This window comes from Poeciliopsis prolifica, unplaced genomic scaffold (genome assembly GCF_027474105.1).
Source record: "Poeciliopsis prolifica strain line A6 unplaced genomic scaffold, Auburn_PproV2 SCAFFOLD150, whole genome shotgun sequence".
NCBI classification, from domain to species: Eukaryota; Metazoa; Chordata; class Actinopteri; order Cyprinodontiformes; family Poeciliidae; genus Poeciliopsis; species Poeciliopsis prolifica.
Window position 1 is genome coordinate 194,042 of NW_026562525.1, and position 17,402 is coordinate 211,443.

The 17,402-nt window shown below is 39.4% G+C and overlaps 2 protein-coding genes across 5 annotated transcripts; both read left to right on the forward strand.

The window, feature by feature from the left end:
• Positions 1 to 336: 336 nt before the first annotated feature.
• Positions 337 to 12,058, forward strand: LOC129355892 (chimeric ERCC6-PGBD3 protein-like). 3 transcript variants are annotated; one of them, XM_055025511.1, is made up of 5 exons: positions 343 to 435; positions 1,188 to 2,529; positions 3,670 to 4,168; positions 9,118 to 9,173; positions 10,006 to 12,058. In XM_055025511.1, exons 2-5 carry the CDS (start codon positions 1,273 to 1,275, stop codon positions 11,782 to 11,784), a joined length of 3,591 nt encoding a protein of 1,196 aa, XP_054881486.1. In that variant the 5' UTR covers positions 343 to 435; positions 1,188 to 1,272; the 3' UTR covers positions 11,785 to 12,058. The 3 variants fall into 3 exon arrangements, with proteins under 3 accessions (XP_054881487.1, XP_054881486.1, XP_054881485.1); XM_055025510.1 differs by lacking the exons at positions 9,118 to 9,173; positions 10,006 to 12,058 and adding exons at positions 4,704 to 5,337; positions 6,200 to 8,131; XM_055025512.1 differs by lacking the exons at positions 1,188 to 2,529; positions 9,118 to 9,173; positions 10,006 to 12,058 and adding exons at positions 4,704 to 5,337; positions 6,200 to 8,131 and having other exon boundaries at positions 337 to 435.
• Positions 12,059 to 12,438: 380 nt separating this feature from the next.
• On the forward strand, positions 12,439 to 16,497 carry LOC129355894 (oocyte zinc finger protein XlCOF6-like). 2 transcript variants are annotated; one of them, XM_055025514.1, is made up of 3 exons: positions 12,439 to 12,697; positions 13,350 to 13,368; positions 14,048 to 14,128. In XM_055025514.1, exons 1-3 carry the CDS (start codon positions 12,514 to 12,516, stop codon positions 14,088 to 14,090), a joined length of 246 nt encoding a protein of 81 aa, XP_054881489.1. In that variant the 5' UTR covers positions 12,439 to 12,513; the 3' UTR covers positions 14,091 to 14,128. The 2 variants fall into 2 exon arrangements, with proteins under 2 accessions (XP_054881489.1, XP_054881488.1); XM_055025513.1 differs by lacking the exon at positions 13,350 to 13,368 and having other exon boundaries at positions 14,048 to 16,497.
• The last annotated feature ends 905 nt before the right edge of the window (positions 16,498 to 17,402 follow it).

Below are 17,402 nucleotides of genomic sequence, written 5' to 3' on the forward strand. Positions count from 1 at the left end.
AAACTGCTGTTTCTGGACTCTAGATGGCTGAATATTCAATCTGAACATTCAAATATTGTAAAAACTCTCTTTAAATCACTGTATCTCTTTAAGCAGTATAAAGTCAATAAAAGAGTTTGGAATCACCTCAGGTACACACCTAAAATAAATATATACATATAAATGCATAATTAAGAATGTATTTTTAAAAATATAAGGGATGACTTTTATTTAGTAAAGGGTAATATATTTGTTTCCGCCTCCTCGCTGTTCACCATCCAATCCAGTAGGGGTCAGTAATGGGCCTTGCAAACGGTTGAGTTGAACCCGAGCGGAAGATTTTGTTTCCGGGTGAAATTTCTCTCCATGATCTGCAGCGAGACGCTTCGGGAGGAACAACGCGCCAGCGTCGTACTTTGTTTTATTTTTTTGTGTGTTACTTTGAGGAAGGAGTAGGTGAGTGTTGAGTGTCTTCGGTTAATCTTCAGATAGATTTCATTAAGCAATAGTTAAAATCCACACTATGTTAAGAAATCATCGTCGAGTCCGAGGAAGAGCACGACGGACGCGCTAACCTACCGAACAGATTTGAAACACCGGTGTTGAGAACAATTAGGAGAAGTTGTTGAATGCAGTTCCGATGTTTGTATTGTCACCACTATTCCGTCTTAGATTATGTATACACGAGTTTTCTTGTATCCGAGGCTATCAGTAGATGGATTAAATAATTTTGTGCTTATTCTGACTGGGAAATAAAACAATAACACCCCTTGAAGTTCTTATTGCGAATAGCAAAGTCTCCGTTGGCCGAGCAATGTGTTTGGTATCCAATATGGCTGCCCGTCTGCAGAATGCGGTGTTAGTTTGTTAGTATGCTGTTTATTACAGTTTTTGATGGCTTATTTCGCATTTATCCGATTACACACATGCTAATTTAACATCTAGTTTTTAACAAGTTCCCCTAAGTGTTTTGTTTCCAGAAAATGGAGAGAAATATGTTATCGGGATTGTGTTGCTAGCATTAGCCACCATTCATCTATATTGGAACAGTTAGACTTGTTTCATACGGAGTATTAACAAAAATGAAAGGCTAAATGTGAAATAATATAAAGTTGTAAGTAACCAGTACTATAAAACCTGTTTGACTTGCGTTGAACCATGCGGCTTATGCGAAGGTGCGGCTTTTCTGTGTTTTCTTTAACCGCCAGGGGGCGCTTTAGCAAGAAGTGACTCATAGGACGTCAAAGTTGGAAATCAAAGAAGAAACTTCCGGTTTAAACTTTGCACAAACACATGGTAGCAGCAGGTTTTCTTTCAAACTCATACCTCATCATGGAAACCGCACGAAGAACTTCATATGATGCCGCTTTTAAGTTGAAGGCTATCGACCTGGCAGCACTGGAGGGAAATAGAGCTGCTGCACTTAAGCTCGGCGTGAACGAATCCATGATTCGGCGTTGGAAACGGCAGCAGGTAGAACTCAAGGAATGCCAAAAGACAAGAAAGGCTTTCAGAGGACATGAAAGCAGGTGGCCTGAACTTGAAGATGTTCTTGAGGAGTGGGTAAACACTCAGAGAGCAGGCGGCCGAGGCGTATCCACAATGCAAATCCGGCAGAATGCCCTATCAATTGCCCGCCAAATGAATATTGATGATTTTATTGGAGGACCGTCTTGGTGTTTGAGGTTTATGAGAAGAAAGAACCTGTTCATCAGGACACAGACAACTGTCTGTCAGCGAATCCCCCCGGACTACCAGGAAAAAGTTACAAATTTCCGACAATTTGTTGAAACACAGATCACGGAGAACACCATTGGAACAGACAATATTCTAAATATGGATGAAGTCTCATTGACATTTGATATGTCTCTGACCAAGACTGTAAACAAGACAGGTTCAATGGAGAAAACCAATGGACACGAGAGGACACATTTCACTTGTGTCCTGGGCTGCACCGCTTCTGGAAAAAAGCTCCCCCCGATGGTGATTTTTAAACGCAAAACTATGCCAAAAGACCAACTCCCGAAGGACATTTTAGTCAAAGTGAACCTGAAAGGACGGATGACAGAAAATCTGATGAAGAACTGGTTAACGGAGTGCTACGGAAAGCGCCCGGGAGGATTTTATCAGCGGCAAAAAGCGCTGCTTGTTTTGGATAGTATGAAGGCCTACATCACTGATTCAGTGAAAGAAGTCATCAAGAAAACCAGCTCAATTCCCGCCGTTATTCCTGGAGGTACAGCAAAGTATTTGCAACCCCTTGACATCAGTGTGAATCGAGCATTTAAAGCAGCACTCAGGAGTGAATGGGAGGCTTGGGTGAGTAGCGGGAATAAATCCTCCACAAAAACTGGCCGAATGCGAAGAGCGTCATTTTCTGAGGTCTGTCAGTGGATCCTAACAGCGTGGAGCAGAGTGAATGAATCCACCATCATCAGGGGGTTTCGAAAGGCTGGACTGCTGCGTGAAGAGGGAACTACAGCTTCAGAGCCAGCTGTGCCCCGGGATGACAGCGACACGGAGAGTAACACTGACATAGAGAAAGAAAAGGTATGTGATGAAGCTGTTCAACTCCGACACTAAAGAAGATGACTTCGGTGGTTTCAGTGCTCAGGAGGAAGATGAATAAACCAATCAATAACTTTTCTGTTTTGTTTTACTATGTTACAGGCACTGTTTGGAAATTACCTTAATCAGTTCATTTAAAGCTAAACTTGGCAGTTTTTTCTTTTTTTTCAACCTTAATAAATTTGTTTACAAATTAATGTGATGCCAAAAATGTTATGAATATGTTTGACTAATAATATATTGACCTGTTATGAATCAAACTTTGGGTTGTCTGTCCCCCTCTACTGTTTTGTTGGGGAGATATCAGCGGCTTGTAGCCCGGTGCAGCTTATCAATCAGTCAAATTTTATTTGTATCTCACATTTTAGCAACAAGGCATTTTGATGTGCTTTGCATCATAACAAACACAAAGTCATGTAACATAGAATCAACAATCAAAACATTACATGAAATCGAGTGTCATCATTCAACTTATAATCAATTACGTTTCAAATACAACTGTAAACAGGTGGGATTTTAGTTTTAAAGGAAGTCAGTGTTTTAGCTGTTTTGCAGTTTTCTGGAAGTTTGTTCCAGATTTGTGGTGCAGAGAAGCTGGATGCTGCTTCTCTATGTTTGGTTCTTGGGATGAAGAGGAGAACCAGAAGGCCTGAGAAGGTTGATACAACAACAGCAGATGTATTGTGGTGCTGAACCGTTCAGTGATTTATAAACAACAGTATTTCAAAGACTATTCTCTGAGCTACAGGGAGCCAGTGTAGGGACTGGGGTGATGTGCTCTACCTTCCTGGTTTTAGTGAGAAAGCGAGCAGCAGCGTTTGGATCAGCTGCAGCTGTTTGATTGATTTGTCTTATATATGTACTTTTCCTTTTTTCTTTCTTTTTTTTTTACTTTATGGCTGCGGCTTATAGTGAGGTGCGCTTTATAGTCTAGAAAATACGGTACTACGAAAAATTTAGATTGCAGCTATATCTGTGTACTTGTTGATCCACTGTATTTTTATGTATATTGTTTAATGTTGAGGTGCTAAATAATGCATTTGTGTAAGCAAAGAGTAAGGAAAGTATGGTTATTTGACCTACTATTTTTATTTTTTTCTGTTTTCCTTTCTACAACTATAGTATGTTGAAATGGAGCAGCACAGCAAGCAAGAAAGGAACTGCAATTTGCACCAGAAGAAAGCAGAACCTCTGCAGGTTAAAGAAGAGCAAGATGGGGCAGAAAATCAACAGATAAGGGGGCATCAGGAAGAACGAAATTCCCCACTACTTAAAGAAGAGCAGCAGGAGTTTGAAGCTTCCCAAATAAAAGAGGAAGAGGAGGAACACTGTGTCAGTCAGGATGAAGATCATCTTTTACTGAAGTGGAAGACTTATACCTTTGAGGTTTCTCCTGTACACGAAGAAAAATACCACCTTGAACCAGACGGACACCAAGTGGACCCCCTGGATGCTCCTGAAGCTGAGAACCAGGTTCAGGAAGAAAATGACTCACAATTAAGGCAAGACGAAGATCTGGAACCAAATGGGAAATGCTGGAAAAATCTGTTCTCTGAAGAAATGCATGATGGGTTTTTTCCTCAAGATGGCTCCAAGAGGAAACACATGAGAATTCACACAGGTGAGTTGCTTTTCTACTTAATGGAAAATCCTTGATTACAAAAAATATTTACTTGTCATATGACAATACAAATATTTCTTTTTATATAACCCATTATTTTTTTTAAACTAATATCATCTAGTACAGATGACTTAGACTCATACGAGCTGAGGCATATCACAAACACCTTCGCTAATCCGCTAATATTTTGCTAACTTTAAAAGCGTTTAGTGCAATTAGCTTCCCCTAAATTAATTTTCCCAGACAAATCCTAAAGTGCCATTTTAATTATTTTGCAAACTTTCAAAAACCTTCAGTTGACAAAAACCTTACCAAAGAAATAAATAATTTCGTTGAAGATAAGTTGTAATTGGTTGACAACGTGCCAACATAGCTCACCATGTGTCATGTGACAAGACGTGATGTGTGGGTGCTAAATAATGCATTCATTTAGTAATAAATGAATGCATTATGTAAATGCATTTAATTTATTCGACTCAGTGGTGGGAAGCTAAACGAAGCATTGTGTAACGCTGCAGTCTTCCGTTGTTTTCAGCTCGCTTACAAAGCGTTTATTTTGTGGATGAACCACGCGTAGAAGAGGAGTCGGCAACAACGGCTGTAGGTGAGGCAAAGTTCGCTGAGGTTGAGAGCCTGGAGTCTCACCCGTGGCCCCACCTGAAGGACTACTTTTTTTTCGAGGCCAGGGATAAGTCCAACGAAAAAACCCTCCACTTCCAGTGCGTCCTGTGCCAACCCAAGAAGATCACCATCAAGGGACAAGCGAAGAGTCTGTACAATTTAAAGTCGCATATCAACCGGAAACATCCGGCGCATGCCACCCAGTTCGAGGAGGACATCAAGGCCGGCTCTTCACGTGGGAAACACAGACTATCTGTTAGCAGCAGCGCGAGTAGCCAGTCGTCACAGCCATGTGCAAAGAGAGCGCGGCAGCCCAGCTTTGGTGAGACTTCTTCCAAAACTGCTGGAACTGATGTCAGCCAGTCTATGGTGGACAAACAGATTGTGGACCTGTTTGTCCACAACATTCTACCATTACATGTAGTGGAGTCCCCCACCTTTGTTGGCCTGATAAAGATGTTGAACCCCATCATGACGTCCATGTCCCGTCGCACCCTGAGCAGGAGCATCTTGGCCAGCCATGATCAGCTGGAAGAGTATCTCATAAGGTATTTGTTAATCAGTTTTCTTATTTTTAGAAAGGTGTAGTTTATAGTTCAATGATTGGCTAGTTTGACTTTGTTGATCGTAGTGTAATAAAAGAATAAACAAAGTTACATCGCAACAGTCGACGGCAGACAAATAGACTGACCTTATATTCCGACCATCCTCCATTCAGAGGTGGGTACAAAAATTGTACTCAAGAAATAATAGCACTGCTTAATGTATTTTTACTCTAAAAGTCAAAAGTAGCCATTCAAGAAGCTCCTTAAGAGGTTATTGAAGTACTGAGTAACTAATCAGAATATTTGATTTAATATTCTACAGGAACTTGTATAAAACAACAAATTGGAGTGTTGTGATGAACAGGGTTTGAATTGTTTGACACAGTGCAGTGTGAAAGCAAATCACACCAACATTTGTAAGACTACAATGTTTGAAAACACAGTTACAGTCAACCAACATCTATAATCAGTGTCCCTTTTAACCTTTTACACTTAAGGTGGTTAACATACATTTCTCTTCAGTATCTATACATTTATTTAGTTTACTTGTTGATAGTCATTTACACCACGCAGAACGTTACAGAGCACAACATGTATTTACCAAACAAAAACATCAAATTAACCAATTAATATTTCTGTCACATAATACACCAAGAATACCAAGGACAGTTTACACTGAATATTGTATGTGTTGCAATAAGCAATCATTTAATAATTTACTCACATGATGCTAAAATGAGCTCAGTAATTTCTGTTCTAATGAACTATCATATGAGAGATTAGTTTGATTGTTTTATATTGTGCTCAACTTTATCTATACAGAGTAAATTTATGTTAAATATTAATGTTTTGTTTTTAAATGCAGATTGCTTGAGGACATCCCGTGGGTTGCGACCACTGCGGACTGTTGGTCTGCCCACAACAGGTCCTACCTGGGCATGACGGCACATTGGCTGGACCCCAAGACTCGCACAAGACGCCACGCCCTCTTGGCCTGCACTCGGGTCAAAGGTCATCACTCCTCTGATGATCTCGCCCAGGCCATGCTGGTTACCCATTCCAAGTTCAATCTGCAAGACAAAGTGACCAGAACCACGACGGATAATGGTAAAAACTTTGTGAAGACGTTTGTGCAGTTTGGTGCAGAAGCCGAGTTCTTGCCAAACATTCCTGAAGCCGCTGCTGATTCGGAAGAAGATTGGATCCAGGATGTGGATCCCGAGGCTGGAGGCGTGGAGTACATCTCCGTTGATGCCACCCTTGACAAGTCCAGCAACCTGGGCCATAACCTGCCAACGCACATGAAGTGTGCAGCTCATACCTTTAATCTGGTAGCCAGTGTGGATGCCAGTGAGGCTCTGAACTGCGCTCTGTTCAGGTCAGCCTACAGGAAGGCCATGTCCAAAGCTCGGGCGCTGTGGAACCTGCAGAGCCGCAGCACGGTGGCGGCAGCCTGCATATTTGACGCGTTGAAGAGGAGGTTGGCGGTCCCCACCGGTACCAGATGGATCTCAACTTATGACTCTGTTGTAGTCCTCAACAGCCTGCTTGAGAAAAACAGGGATGCTGTGAACAGGGTGACGACACAGCTGAAGCTGCAGCCCTTCACCGACTCTGACGTCGGCTTCCTGAGTGAATACGGGCAGGTGATGTGTAACGTCGCCAAGGCTTTGGATAAAATCCAGGGGGAGGACCAGGCCTATCTCGGTAGCCTTCTGCCAACAGTAGCAGCCACCGTGATGAGGCTGAAGGAGGTCAAGTTAAAGCGTCTGCTGCATTGCAGTCCTCTGGTGGACGCAATACTGGCAGGAATCTCTAAAAGGTTTGGGCCCCTCCTGGAAGACCTGGAATGCCAGCTAGCTGCTGCCTTCCACCCCAAGTTTCGTCTGTTCTGGTTGGAGCAGTTCAATAGCAGCCAGGTTGGCAGAGTGACCAAAGCAATGGAGGCAGTCGTACTGGCAGCCCTGAGCGCGCTCAGTGAGGAGGGCAGTGACTCCCCCAGCAATGAGGAGGAGGAGGATGATGAGGAAGATGACTTCTTCAGCAACATCACTCGGTCCTGTGACGGCAGGAGCCACAGGTCGCTGAAGTGGAAGGCTCAGAACCTGGTGAAGACCTGGCTGGAGGCCGGATCCAAGGACGCCATGACGGATCGGGCCTTTCTGGGCGAGCAGGTTTTGATCGACTTGTTCACCAAATATAACACGCCCGTCCCGTCCAGCGCTGCCGTCGGGCGCCTGTTCTGTCAAGGCAACGACGTTCTGAGGGCAAGTTTGTCGGATATTAACTTTGAGAGTCTGATGTTTATGAAGGGAAACCAGCATCACATCGAGGACATGACCAAGGCCCAGTTAGAGTAGTCACACTGCAAAACACAATGTTTTTACCAACTTTCTCGTCCAAATATGTTTGAGCTTGAAATAACACAAAACTATCTTATATGCAACTTTTCAGAAAGCTAATGTTTTTTTTAAGTCAATCATTTCTAAATATTGATGAAAAAGTACGAATATCTGATTATTATTTTACTTCCTACATTTTTCTTGTGTTAAGTGAAACTAGAACTTTTTCACAAACTTTGAGGAATTATTTACCTAAAGCAAAGCTTCTATATATTGCTGAAAAGTTACTTAGAAATTATTTTTGCCTTATTTCAAGTGTACTAAGATATTTGCTCTACTTGGTAAAAATGTATTTTTTTTAAGTTCAGTTAAAGATACATATGAAATGAAATTAAGCTTTTATTTTTTAAATTCTGTTTACGCCATTTCACATGTTTTCCTACTTGATGTTTTTAACCGAGTGAAGCTGTTTTGTTTCATTTTATTCAATTAGTTATGCTTGTTATCTTGTTGAATTGATGTTTTGTTTTAAACATCAAATAAAGCAACTAAAAAAAAGTGACATTTGATTTTGCTCATGTGTACATCACTTGATCTTGGCATCATGTGTGTTTTTGCGGAAATAAAAGGTGCCGAAATACAAATTAGGGTCATTATCAATATCCTGTATTAAAAGTCGCAGTTATAGCCGATATTTAAAAATATTAAATACATATGATGTATCACAGGTGCAGACCTTTGAATTCTGAATTGATTCAAAATGCTCAAAAATTAACTTGTCTGCTTAATCATTTATAGAAATGTAATTTGAATAATTTTACTTAAGAAAATGCCTTACAGCAAAATTAACCTAATACTATAATTTAAATAAGTTTTGTGTAAACCCCCCTTGTTTTGGTTTGTTTTACGCTGTTCTCTCTTTAAACAGAATCTCCTGACTGAACTATTTGAAATGTTAACTATTTGCTTCAGATTCAAAGCAGTTTTACAAATGTCTTGAAAAACCTTTTGAGGTCTTTAGGTCTAAAGTTTAAAATTGTAAACTTTCAAAAAGATTGAAAGTTTAAAATTTTCAGTGATGAAGACATTTGGTGGAAAACTGGAGCCACGTTCTCCACCTGTGATCTGCTCCACTGCAGTAAATGACATTTAGTCTGTACCCAGAATGCATTGCTGCAGTTTGAAATCTACTTATGTCTTCGACTGAGTCCCTGCTGGGATCAATTAGGCAAAAATCAGAACCAGAGTTAGCAAAGCTCAAGTATAAAACTGAAACAATGAGCGAAAAGTCTGTCCAAAGACTCACTTCCTGAAGTTCAATCGTACAGGTACGTGTGAAAAAAAAAAAGTTTTTAATTTGTCCCTGTTGTGTGACGGTTAAAATGAATGTTTTAATTATTTATAAGTCACATTTTAATCACCACCTTTCTGTGTCGATTAGACCGTCCCACGTTGTTCAGAAGACAAACAACTAGACGTCAAAGCAGTGAAACACAGGTGAGAAAATCCACACACAAGTTGCTGAAGAATGTTTTAATTCACTAAATATTTATGCCATTCAAATTGGTATTTAGTAGCAGCACCAATCTATATGGATGTGTCTCAATCAAGAAGATCTAGATGCAGATCTTCTTGCAGCTAGCACATCCTGTTGTGATTGTTAGATACCATAGCCACGTAGGATGGTCAATAAACGGTTTTCCTGCAACATATAGTTGTTTCTCCACTATTAGAACAATTAGGAGCGAGGACACGAGATTGATTGACGGCACCAAGATCCTCCTCCTGGCTCTGATTGGTTGTTTTTGGTCAGACTGCTATAGTAGCTCAGGGAGGGGGAGACCAATCTTTCACAGATTATCTCATTAAATTTTAATGGAGTTTTAACAAAAATGTAAAAAAAAAAAAAATGTAAATAAAAATTACACACCACACTTTTAAAGTCTTTTTTTGTAATTTTATTTGTCAAAACAACCAAATTTTGTTGCTCATTACTGATTTGTAAAAATATAATAGGTTAAACATTCACTACTTTTGAAAGGCACTGTAAATGACAAGCAAATAAGAAAACGAGTGGTTTTATTAAAATACCAGGGAATGCAGAATAGAAATAAAAACTATTTATGTAACATTTAAGGGAAAAGTCCAATAAAAACAGAATCCTGCAGATTTGTACCTCTACCTTTAATAATAATAGTTTATTTTCATAGCACTTTTCTAAACACATAAATCTAGTAAAATTACAAGATGACCAAGAACGTCAAACAAAAATCATAAGAGGCGAGGACTTAAATATTTAAAAGCAGAACCTAATCATCGCTTTCTGCAGGACTGCAGGCTTCGAACCAGAGTCCCACCAGTGGAAAGCGATGACAGCTGCCTCAGTGACAGCGACGACAGCGATGAGGACAACAGACCTAAACCAGGTGATGAAAGCAGCAGTGATGAAGACTCCGACAGCGACAACGATCCAGCTGCCAGCACCAGCGCCGCTACCGCATGGGCTCAACCGGCCTCTGCAGAAACGAGACGATGGCGAAGGTTGTCGTGGGAGACGGTGCAGTCAGAGGACTCTGCGAAAAACATCCCAAAGTGGCGAGGTTCTCTTCCCACGTCTGATGGGTTCTCTGATGAAACCAGAGAACCCATTCAGTATTTCCGGGACTTCTTCGACGCGGATCTTTTGGATATTATTGTAGAACAAAGCAATCTGTATTTCTCTCAAGAAAGCACACGCAATCGCTACTCTGGCCTCAAGCTGGATCGAAATGAACTCGAGCAGTTTATCGGGACGTTAGTGTACATGAGTATTCTACATCTTCCAAATTCAGGAATGTACTGGTCCAGCGAGTGCAGAGTAGAGTATGTGGCTGATGTGATGACCCGGGAGCGATGGAAGAAGATTAAGGAGTTTCTTCATTTCAACGACAACAGCACCATGGCCGCCAACAGCGGAGACGCACTCTTCAAAATCAGGCCGGTTTTTGATTCACTTCTCCAAAAGTTTAACAACCTCCCGAAAGATCAGATGCTGTGTATTGCTCAGCAAATGGTCCCTTTAAAATGTGATTCTAGTCTGGTGCAATATATCCCTAAAAGGTTACGCAGATGGGGATACAAGATCTTCGTGTTGTGTGATACAAAGGGCCTGATTCACTCGTTCAATGTAGTTACAGGGAAAATGGATCCTCTACCTGGAGAACCAGACATCGGGGCAAGTGGAAACATAGTCCTGAAGCTTGCACAAGTCATCCATGGTTCTGTCAATCATCTTTTGTATTTTGGCAGTCAGTTTACGTCCATTGATTTGTTTGCAGCTCTCACAAATAAGGGGATACCAGCCCTTGGTGCTGTGGAGCAAAATGGCCTCCAAGGCTGCAACTTTAGCACCGACTCTGAGATGAAGAAGAAGGGATTGGGGTCTTTTGAGGAGAAACGGGTTGCCGTCGATGATTTGGAAATAAGAGCAGTCAAGTGGTTTTACTATAAGGGGGTGATCGTTGCTAGCACCTTTGCTGGTGCTCAGCCTATGACCAATGTCCAAAAATGGAACAGAAAGCTGAAGCAAAAACATTCAGTGGAATATCCCAACATCATCAACCTGTACAACAAGTTTGTGGCCGGCATCGATGCCCTTGATGTGCTGATTACATCCTATCGCACCCAGATTAGGTCCAGGAAGTATTACCACAGGCTGTTTTGTCATTTCCTCGATATGGTCATTGTGAACAGCTGGCTGTTATACAAACGTGATTGCGAATCGCTGGGTATTCCAAGACGGAGGCAGAAGGACTTTCTTGCTTTTAGGGTTTCAATTGCACAAGCTCTTTTCATGCAAGGCAAAGACCTGTCCAAGAAGAAGAGGGGATGGCCTTACTTTGACGTGGAAAGTGAATTTGAGAAGAAGAAACGTCGGGGCCCAGCTAAGGAGATCCCGACACTGAAAGTGCGTTCAGATGCTGTCGGTCACTGGCCGGTGGTGGAAAGAGGACGGCAACGCTGCAAGATGCCTCAGTGTAAGGGCCAGACCGTCTTCAAATGTTCAAAGTGCAAAGTGCACCTGTGCATCAAGAAGAACAAGACCTGTTTTCGACAATTTCACAAGTAACTTTTTTTTTGTTGGTTTTCTTTCTGCAAAAGAGGGGATGACAATCCTCTTCTGTGACTGCAGAAAAAATGATTGAACACTCTACATATCAGAGACTGGAAAATGTATATATTTACAATCACAGGGGATGTTAAAATGTATAATTCCTAAATTTAGATCTATTATACTCAGCAAATTTTGATTTAAAATTAAAATAAGCTTTTTCTTTTCTGATTCTTTGTGATTAATTCAGAATTCTGTTTTTTTTTAATTATGGTGATTCCACATATGAACAATACAGACCATTTTATTTTCTGCTATAACCCATTATGTGAAAAATAAAGTGCTAAATCTAATCTCTCACAAAGATAATATATATACGTGTGTGTATGAGAAGTACCTCATTTATTGATAAAACCTTTATTAAATTTCTGAAGGAAATGGGATTAAATACAAGAATATAGTTTAAGTAGCTAAGATAGATACTCTGGTCCACACTAAGCATGTAATGCCACAAAAAAGAAAATTACTGTTTTTAACAATTTAGATAGATGTGTATTTGTTTAGAGAATTAATTAAATCCTCATGAGCCACTCTCCTTACCACTAGGTAGCGGTAATGCTTAACTAACGGCTTTTGCCAACCGGCAATTAAACTCAAGAAGAAGAGCTGTGATGCTAGCAGCGTTAGCTTACCTTCTGCTTGGACTCACCCTGGAGACTTTTGACCATCTGCGGGAGGAATATGTGAATGTTTACCGTAACGATGTCTTCAGTCCCGCTAAAACGAGACTTGATCAGCGGGCAGTTAACTCCTGCTGCAGAAACATTCACGGAGTTTAGAGAAATGATCGTGAAGGAGGAGGAAGAGACGGGCGATGAGCGCAGACTGCTGGATTTCTCCAGGTCTCCTCAGTTCACTTCACGCCGAAAAGGTAGGGAACACAAATGATGCCAACGTCTCACTGGTGAGGTTTCGGTTTTAAAGCGTTAATTTTGGGACATATCGGCGGAAATTAGGCAATGAAGCTGAAAAAAACAGATATGATTGACAGAACCCTCTGAAATTAATTACCAAACACTGTATAGTTTTTTACTGAATATCTAGTTTCTTTACTCTGCGTTAATGTCACTGAATAATTCTTAGATCATTTAGATCAAGGATGTCAAACTCCAGTCCTCGAGGGCCACAGGTACAAAACACTGGATTGAAATGGCTGAATTACCTCCTCCTTGTGTTGATAAGTCCTCCAGAGCCTTCCTAATGACCTAATTGTTCCATTCAGGTGTGGTGCAGCAGAGACACACCTAAAAGCTGCAGGACTGGAGTCTGACACCTGTGATTTAGATCAGTTGCTTGTAATCCGCCATAACAGAAAAGAAGAAGAACATTGAGGACCAGGGTTGGGAAACACTGGCTTAGATGGATGCAACCACAAAAAAGTTGTTTTGTTTTCCATTTTATTGATCACACATTGATTTATTTTCTCCTATAATATTTTCTCCCTTCCTGTTTTCACCTTTGTTTATTTACAGATTTGTTTCTATTTTCCCTCATGTTTTGCTTTTCCTTCTGACTCTTTGTAGGAGGTAAAGTGACAAAGCGGTAAGGATGAGGGAAGGGAGTCAGTTTCTCTCTTATTGACCAACATCAAGATCCAAGCTCTAAGTTGGGAAAGTTCTTATTTTAAATTTTTGATGCAATATTTGCTACTTTATTTGCTTTATTGAGCCATTTAGTTATTCATATTTTTGTTGCCAATAAAGTATTCTATATGACCAAAGAAGTTCTAAAAAGGGGATAGTTCATTGCAGAAAGTTATTCTAGAAAGAGACGAGGCAGAGGAGAGAAAAAAAAGTTGGAGGAAAAGGAACAATTTAAATCAAATAGTTTAGATGATCTGTGATGCCAGCTCGGCAAATACAGAAATCATGTGTTCAATTAAACTATTTAGGAATTTTTTTCAACAAAGTTGTTACTATTGAGAGAAAAGCATCTGAGATAGAAAAATGATGAGGATATGAAGGCAAAAGGGAATAGAGAGCCACAAAAACTGTTATGATGACAAATAGACAAGAAATTTAAAAGGAACAGTGATTACAAAGGATGTATTTTTTTTAAAACATACCGTAGCTTATTAGACTACAATACATTCAGACTAAATTACTATTTTTCCAAAACATTTTAGAATTTAATACTTAAGTTAGCTACTTATACATTAAACTTAAATGTGTTTTTTTTAAACCCACAATAGAAAAACTTTCTACTGTGTTTTTGTTTCTAGACGATCAACAGAATTATGTTTGGCAAGAGGTGGTTTCTTCTGACCAGAAGCTCTGGAAACAGGAGACTGATTCCAGTTTGGACCAGGAGGAACCAGAACCTCTACAAATAAAAGAAGAGCAGCAAGATACAGAACATCCATGGACTAAAGAGGAAGTATTGGAGATCTGCATAGGTGAGCATGAAGACCAACTTGAGCTGAAGCAGGAGACTGAAGATACACTTATGGTGACTTCAAATGATGAAGAAAAGAATCACATTAAACCAGAACCAATCAGGAGCCAAGTCATCTCTCAGGACTTCAGTGAACCTGAGAATCAGGATCAAGAAGGAAATCATCATAAAGGCTCGGGATCAAAGCAAGATAAAGCACAGAAACCAGATAAGAGATGTCTGAAAACCATAAAGCGTGACAAATGTGACAATTCAAAACCCAGAGGGGACATTTTCACTCAAAACAGTCACTTGACCCAGCCGTTGAAAAGGCACATATGTGAGAAGCGTTTTCCATGTACAACATGTGGAAAATGTTTTATTAAAAAAGGACATTTAATAGTTCACATGAGAATTCACACAGGGGAGAGGCCTTTCAAATGTATTTCATGTGGAAAAAGCTTCACTAAAAAATCAGTTCTTGATGAACATGTCAGAATTCACTCAGGTGAGAAGCCTTTCTCTTGTGTGATTTGTGGCAAAAGTTTTGGCCGAAAATGTAATTTGACTTATCACATGATGCTTCACACAGATGAAAGGCCTTATTCCTGTAATAGCTGTGAAAAAACATTCAAATCAAAAGTTTCATTGAATGATCATATGAGAATTCACACAAACGAGAAGCCATTTTTGTGTGTGACCTGTGGGGAAGGGTTCATTCGAAAATGCCAATTAATAGTTCACATTAGAACTCACACTGGCGAGAAGCCTTTTACCTGTCAGTCCTGTGGAAAAAGTTTCATTACAAAATCTGATTTGAATAAGCATGTCAGAATTCACACGGGTGAGAAGCCTTTTAAATGTCTGTACTGTGGAAAAAGCTTTACTAGAAAATCAGATTTTAATAAGCACATCATAATTCACACGGGTGAAAAACCTTTTAAATGTCTGTACTGTGGTAAAAGCTTCGTAAGAAAATCAGATTTTAATAGGCACGTCAGAATTCACACAGGTGCGAAGCTTTTCTCTTGTACGATTTGTGAGAAAACTTTCAATGAAAAGGCTCATTTAACCAATCACATGAGATGTCACACAGATGAAAGGCCTTTTTCCTGTAATATTTGCAAAAAAACGTTCAGAGCAAGAAGTTCATTAACTGAACACATGACAGTTCACACAGGTGAGAAGCGCTTTTTGTGTGTTACCTGTGGGGAAGGGTTTAATCGAAAAGGCCAGTTAGTGGTTCACATTAGAAGACACACAGGTGAGAAGCCCTTTCTGTGTGGGATCTGTGGAAAAGCTTTCCATCATAACCACACCTTAAGAGTTCACTTCATGGCTCACACATTAGATACTCATTTTCAATGTACAACATGTGGAAAAAGTTATGAAGAAAAAGTACATTTCACAATTCACATGAGAACCCACACAGATGAGAAGTCTTCCTCTTGTACGATTTGTGGCGAAGAATTTGCTCAAAGAGGGGATTTGTCTGATCACATGAGAATTCACACAGATGAAAGATCTTTTCCCTGTGATACTTGTGAAAAACCCTTCAGATCTAAAGATGCGTTGAATAAACACCAGAGAGTTCACACAGGTGAAAAGCCATTCTTTTGTGTGGTTTGTGGCAAAGGTTTTTCTCAAAAAGTGCATTTGACTAATCACATGAGGACTCATACAGATGAAAGGCCCTTTCCCTGTAATATCTGTAAAAAAACTTTCAGAAGAAAAGATCTATTGAATAGACACATGCGGGTTCACACAGGGGAGAAACCATTTTTGTGCAAGACATGTGGAAAAGCATTTTGCCACAGCAGTAGCTTAAAAACTCATTTTGTAACTCACACAGATGAGAAACCTTTTCAATGTGTTGTGTGTGAAAAAAGTTAGCTTAGAAAAACAGATTTGATACTTCACATGAGAACTCACTAGTGAGTCTAAATTAGAACACTCAAGAGTTCTCATTCTAGTCAGTTCTCATGAAAGGAACAATAGTTTTGTTTTTGTTACATTAAATTAGAAACAAAAATATTGAACAAGTTGTTAAAGTTTTGTGCATTTCTTTATGATTCATTCCTGAAAATTTTGATTTTAATTATTTTCTCTCAAGTGAACATCTTCTTTTACAGATGATATTCTTTATAGTGTTGCACAGCTTTACCCAAAAGGTGAAGCCTGATAAAGCCTTATGTTTGTTGTAAATACAGTAAGTATGAACTTTGCTTTTGAACAGTTCTGTGAAAAAATTAGAATTGCAAAGATCATATGCAATAAAAATGTAAGACATGTATTTGATGTTTGGCGCTCATTTACATCACTAACTGTAGATCTCTTTTATCTGTGCAAATTATAGTTAGTGGTTTCAAGCAGGAACTGTTTACCCAGATCTGACTTTTTTGCAATGAAAAACACTTTCAGAGTGAAGTATCATAATGAAAACACGACAAATCCATTTTACAATATTTTTAATGAAGAGTGGTGTCCAGATCTCAGCAAGTGTGTTAATTGTTTTGAGAAAGGCACTAGCTGTGGTGAAAACCTTAATGCGAGAAAAGCAACAAAGCTACTGAGAAAAAATTTCAGAACTGAAACGTCCATAGTTGGCAGAATGTTTTCACTTTTGATTACATATTTTAGACTAACAGAGTTTAACTCTGCTGCTCAAGATAAATAATTGTGAAGCAGGAAAGATGTGACAGGCTAAATGTGATAATTTCTCATCTTTGTGGTTTTTTTAATCATTATTTTTTATGATTTCATTGTTTAGCTCTAGAATTTGTGTAACAAAAAAAATAATTTAGTAAAACTTGCAAAATATTAAAACTTCAGAATGTTAAGAACTTTGTTTACAGGCTGGCGTCAGTAGTTCACTTTTATTCTGAAATCCAAAAACCACAAATTATTTTTTCTTAAAAGTTAAACAGCATTAAAGTTGAGTTTATTTGAATTATTTGAAAATTTGAAGTTTGAATTATTGCTTAGTTATAAACTGCTTGATGTTTGGTGCTCATTTATCAGGCTTGGTGAATATGAAATATTCAGAATATAAAATCAAATCCTCTTATTTTCTGCCTCACATAACTTTTTTATGAGCTCCAAGCACTTCCACTAGAGCGTGTTTTTGCTCAAAGACATAAACCACCATCATAAAGTTACGCAATTATATTTTTGACTCTTCCACAGGCAATATTTTATCTTTT

Excerpts from the sequence above, each read along its gene's own strand:
- LOC129355892 (XM_055025510.1), top strand. The coding sequence starts at position 1,273 with ATGGTAGCAGCAGGTTTTCTTTCAAACTCATACCTCATCATGGAAACC. Across the intron at positions 2,530-3,669 it reads CTGACATAGAGAAAGAAAAG|TATGTTGAAATGGAGCAGCA; the intron begins GTATGTGATGAA and ends CTACAACTATAG. Across the intron at positions 5,338-6,199 it reads CTGGAAGAGTATCTCATAAG|ATTGCTTGAGGACATCCCGT; the intron begins GTATTTGTTAAT and ends TTTTAAATGCAG.
- LOC129355894 (XM_055025513.1), top strand. The coding sequence starts at position 12,514 with ATGTTTACCGTAACGATGTCTTCAGTCCCGCTAAAACGAGACTTGATC. Across the intron at positions 12,698-14,047 it reads GTTCACTTCACGCCGAAAAG|ACGATCAACAGAATTATGTT; the intron begins GTAGGGAACACA and ends TTTTGTTTCTAG.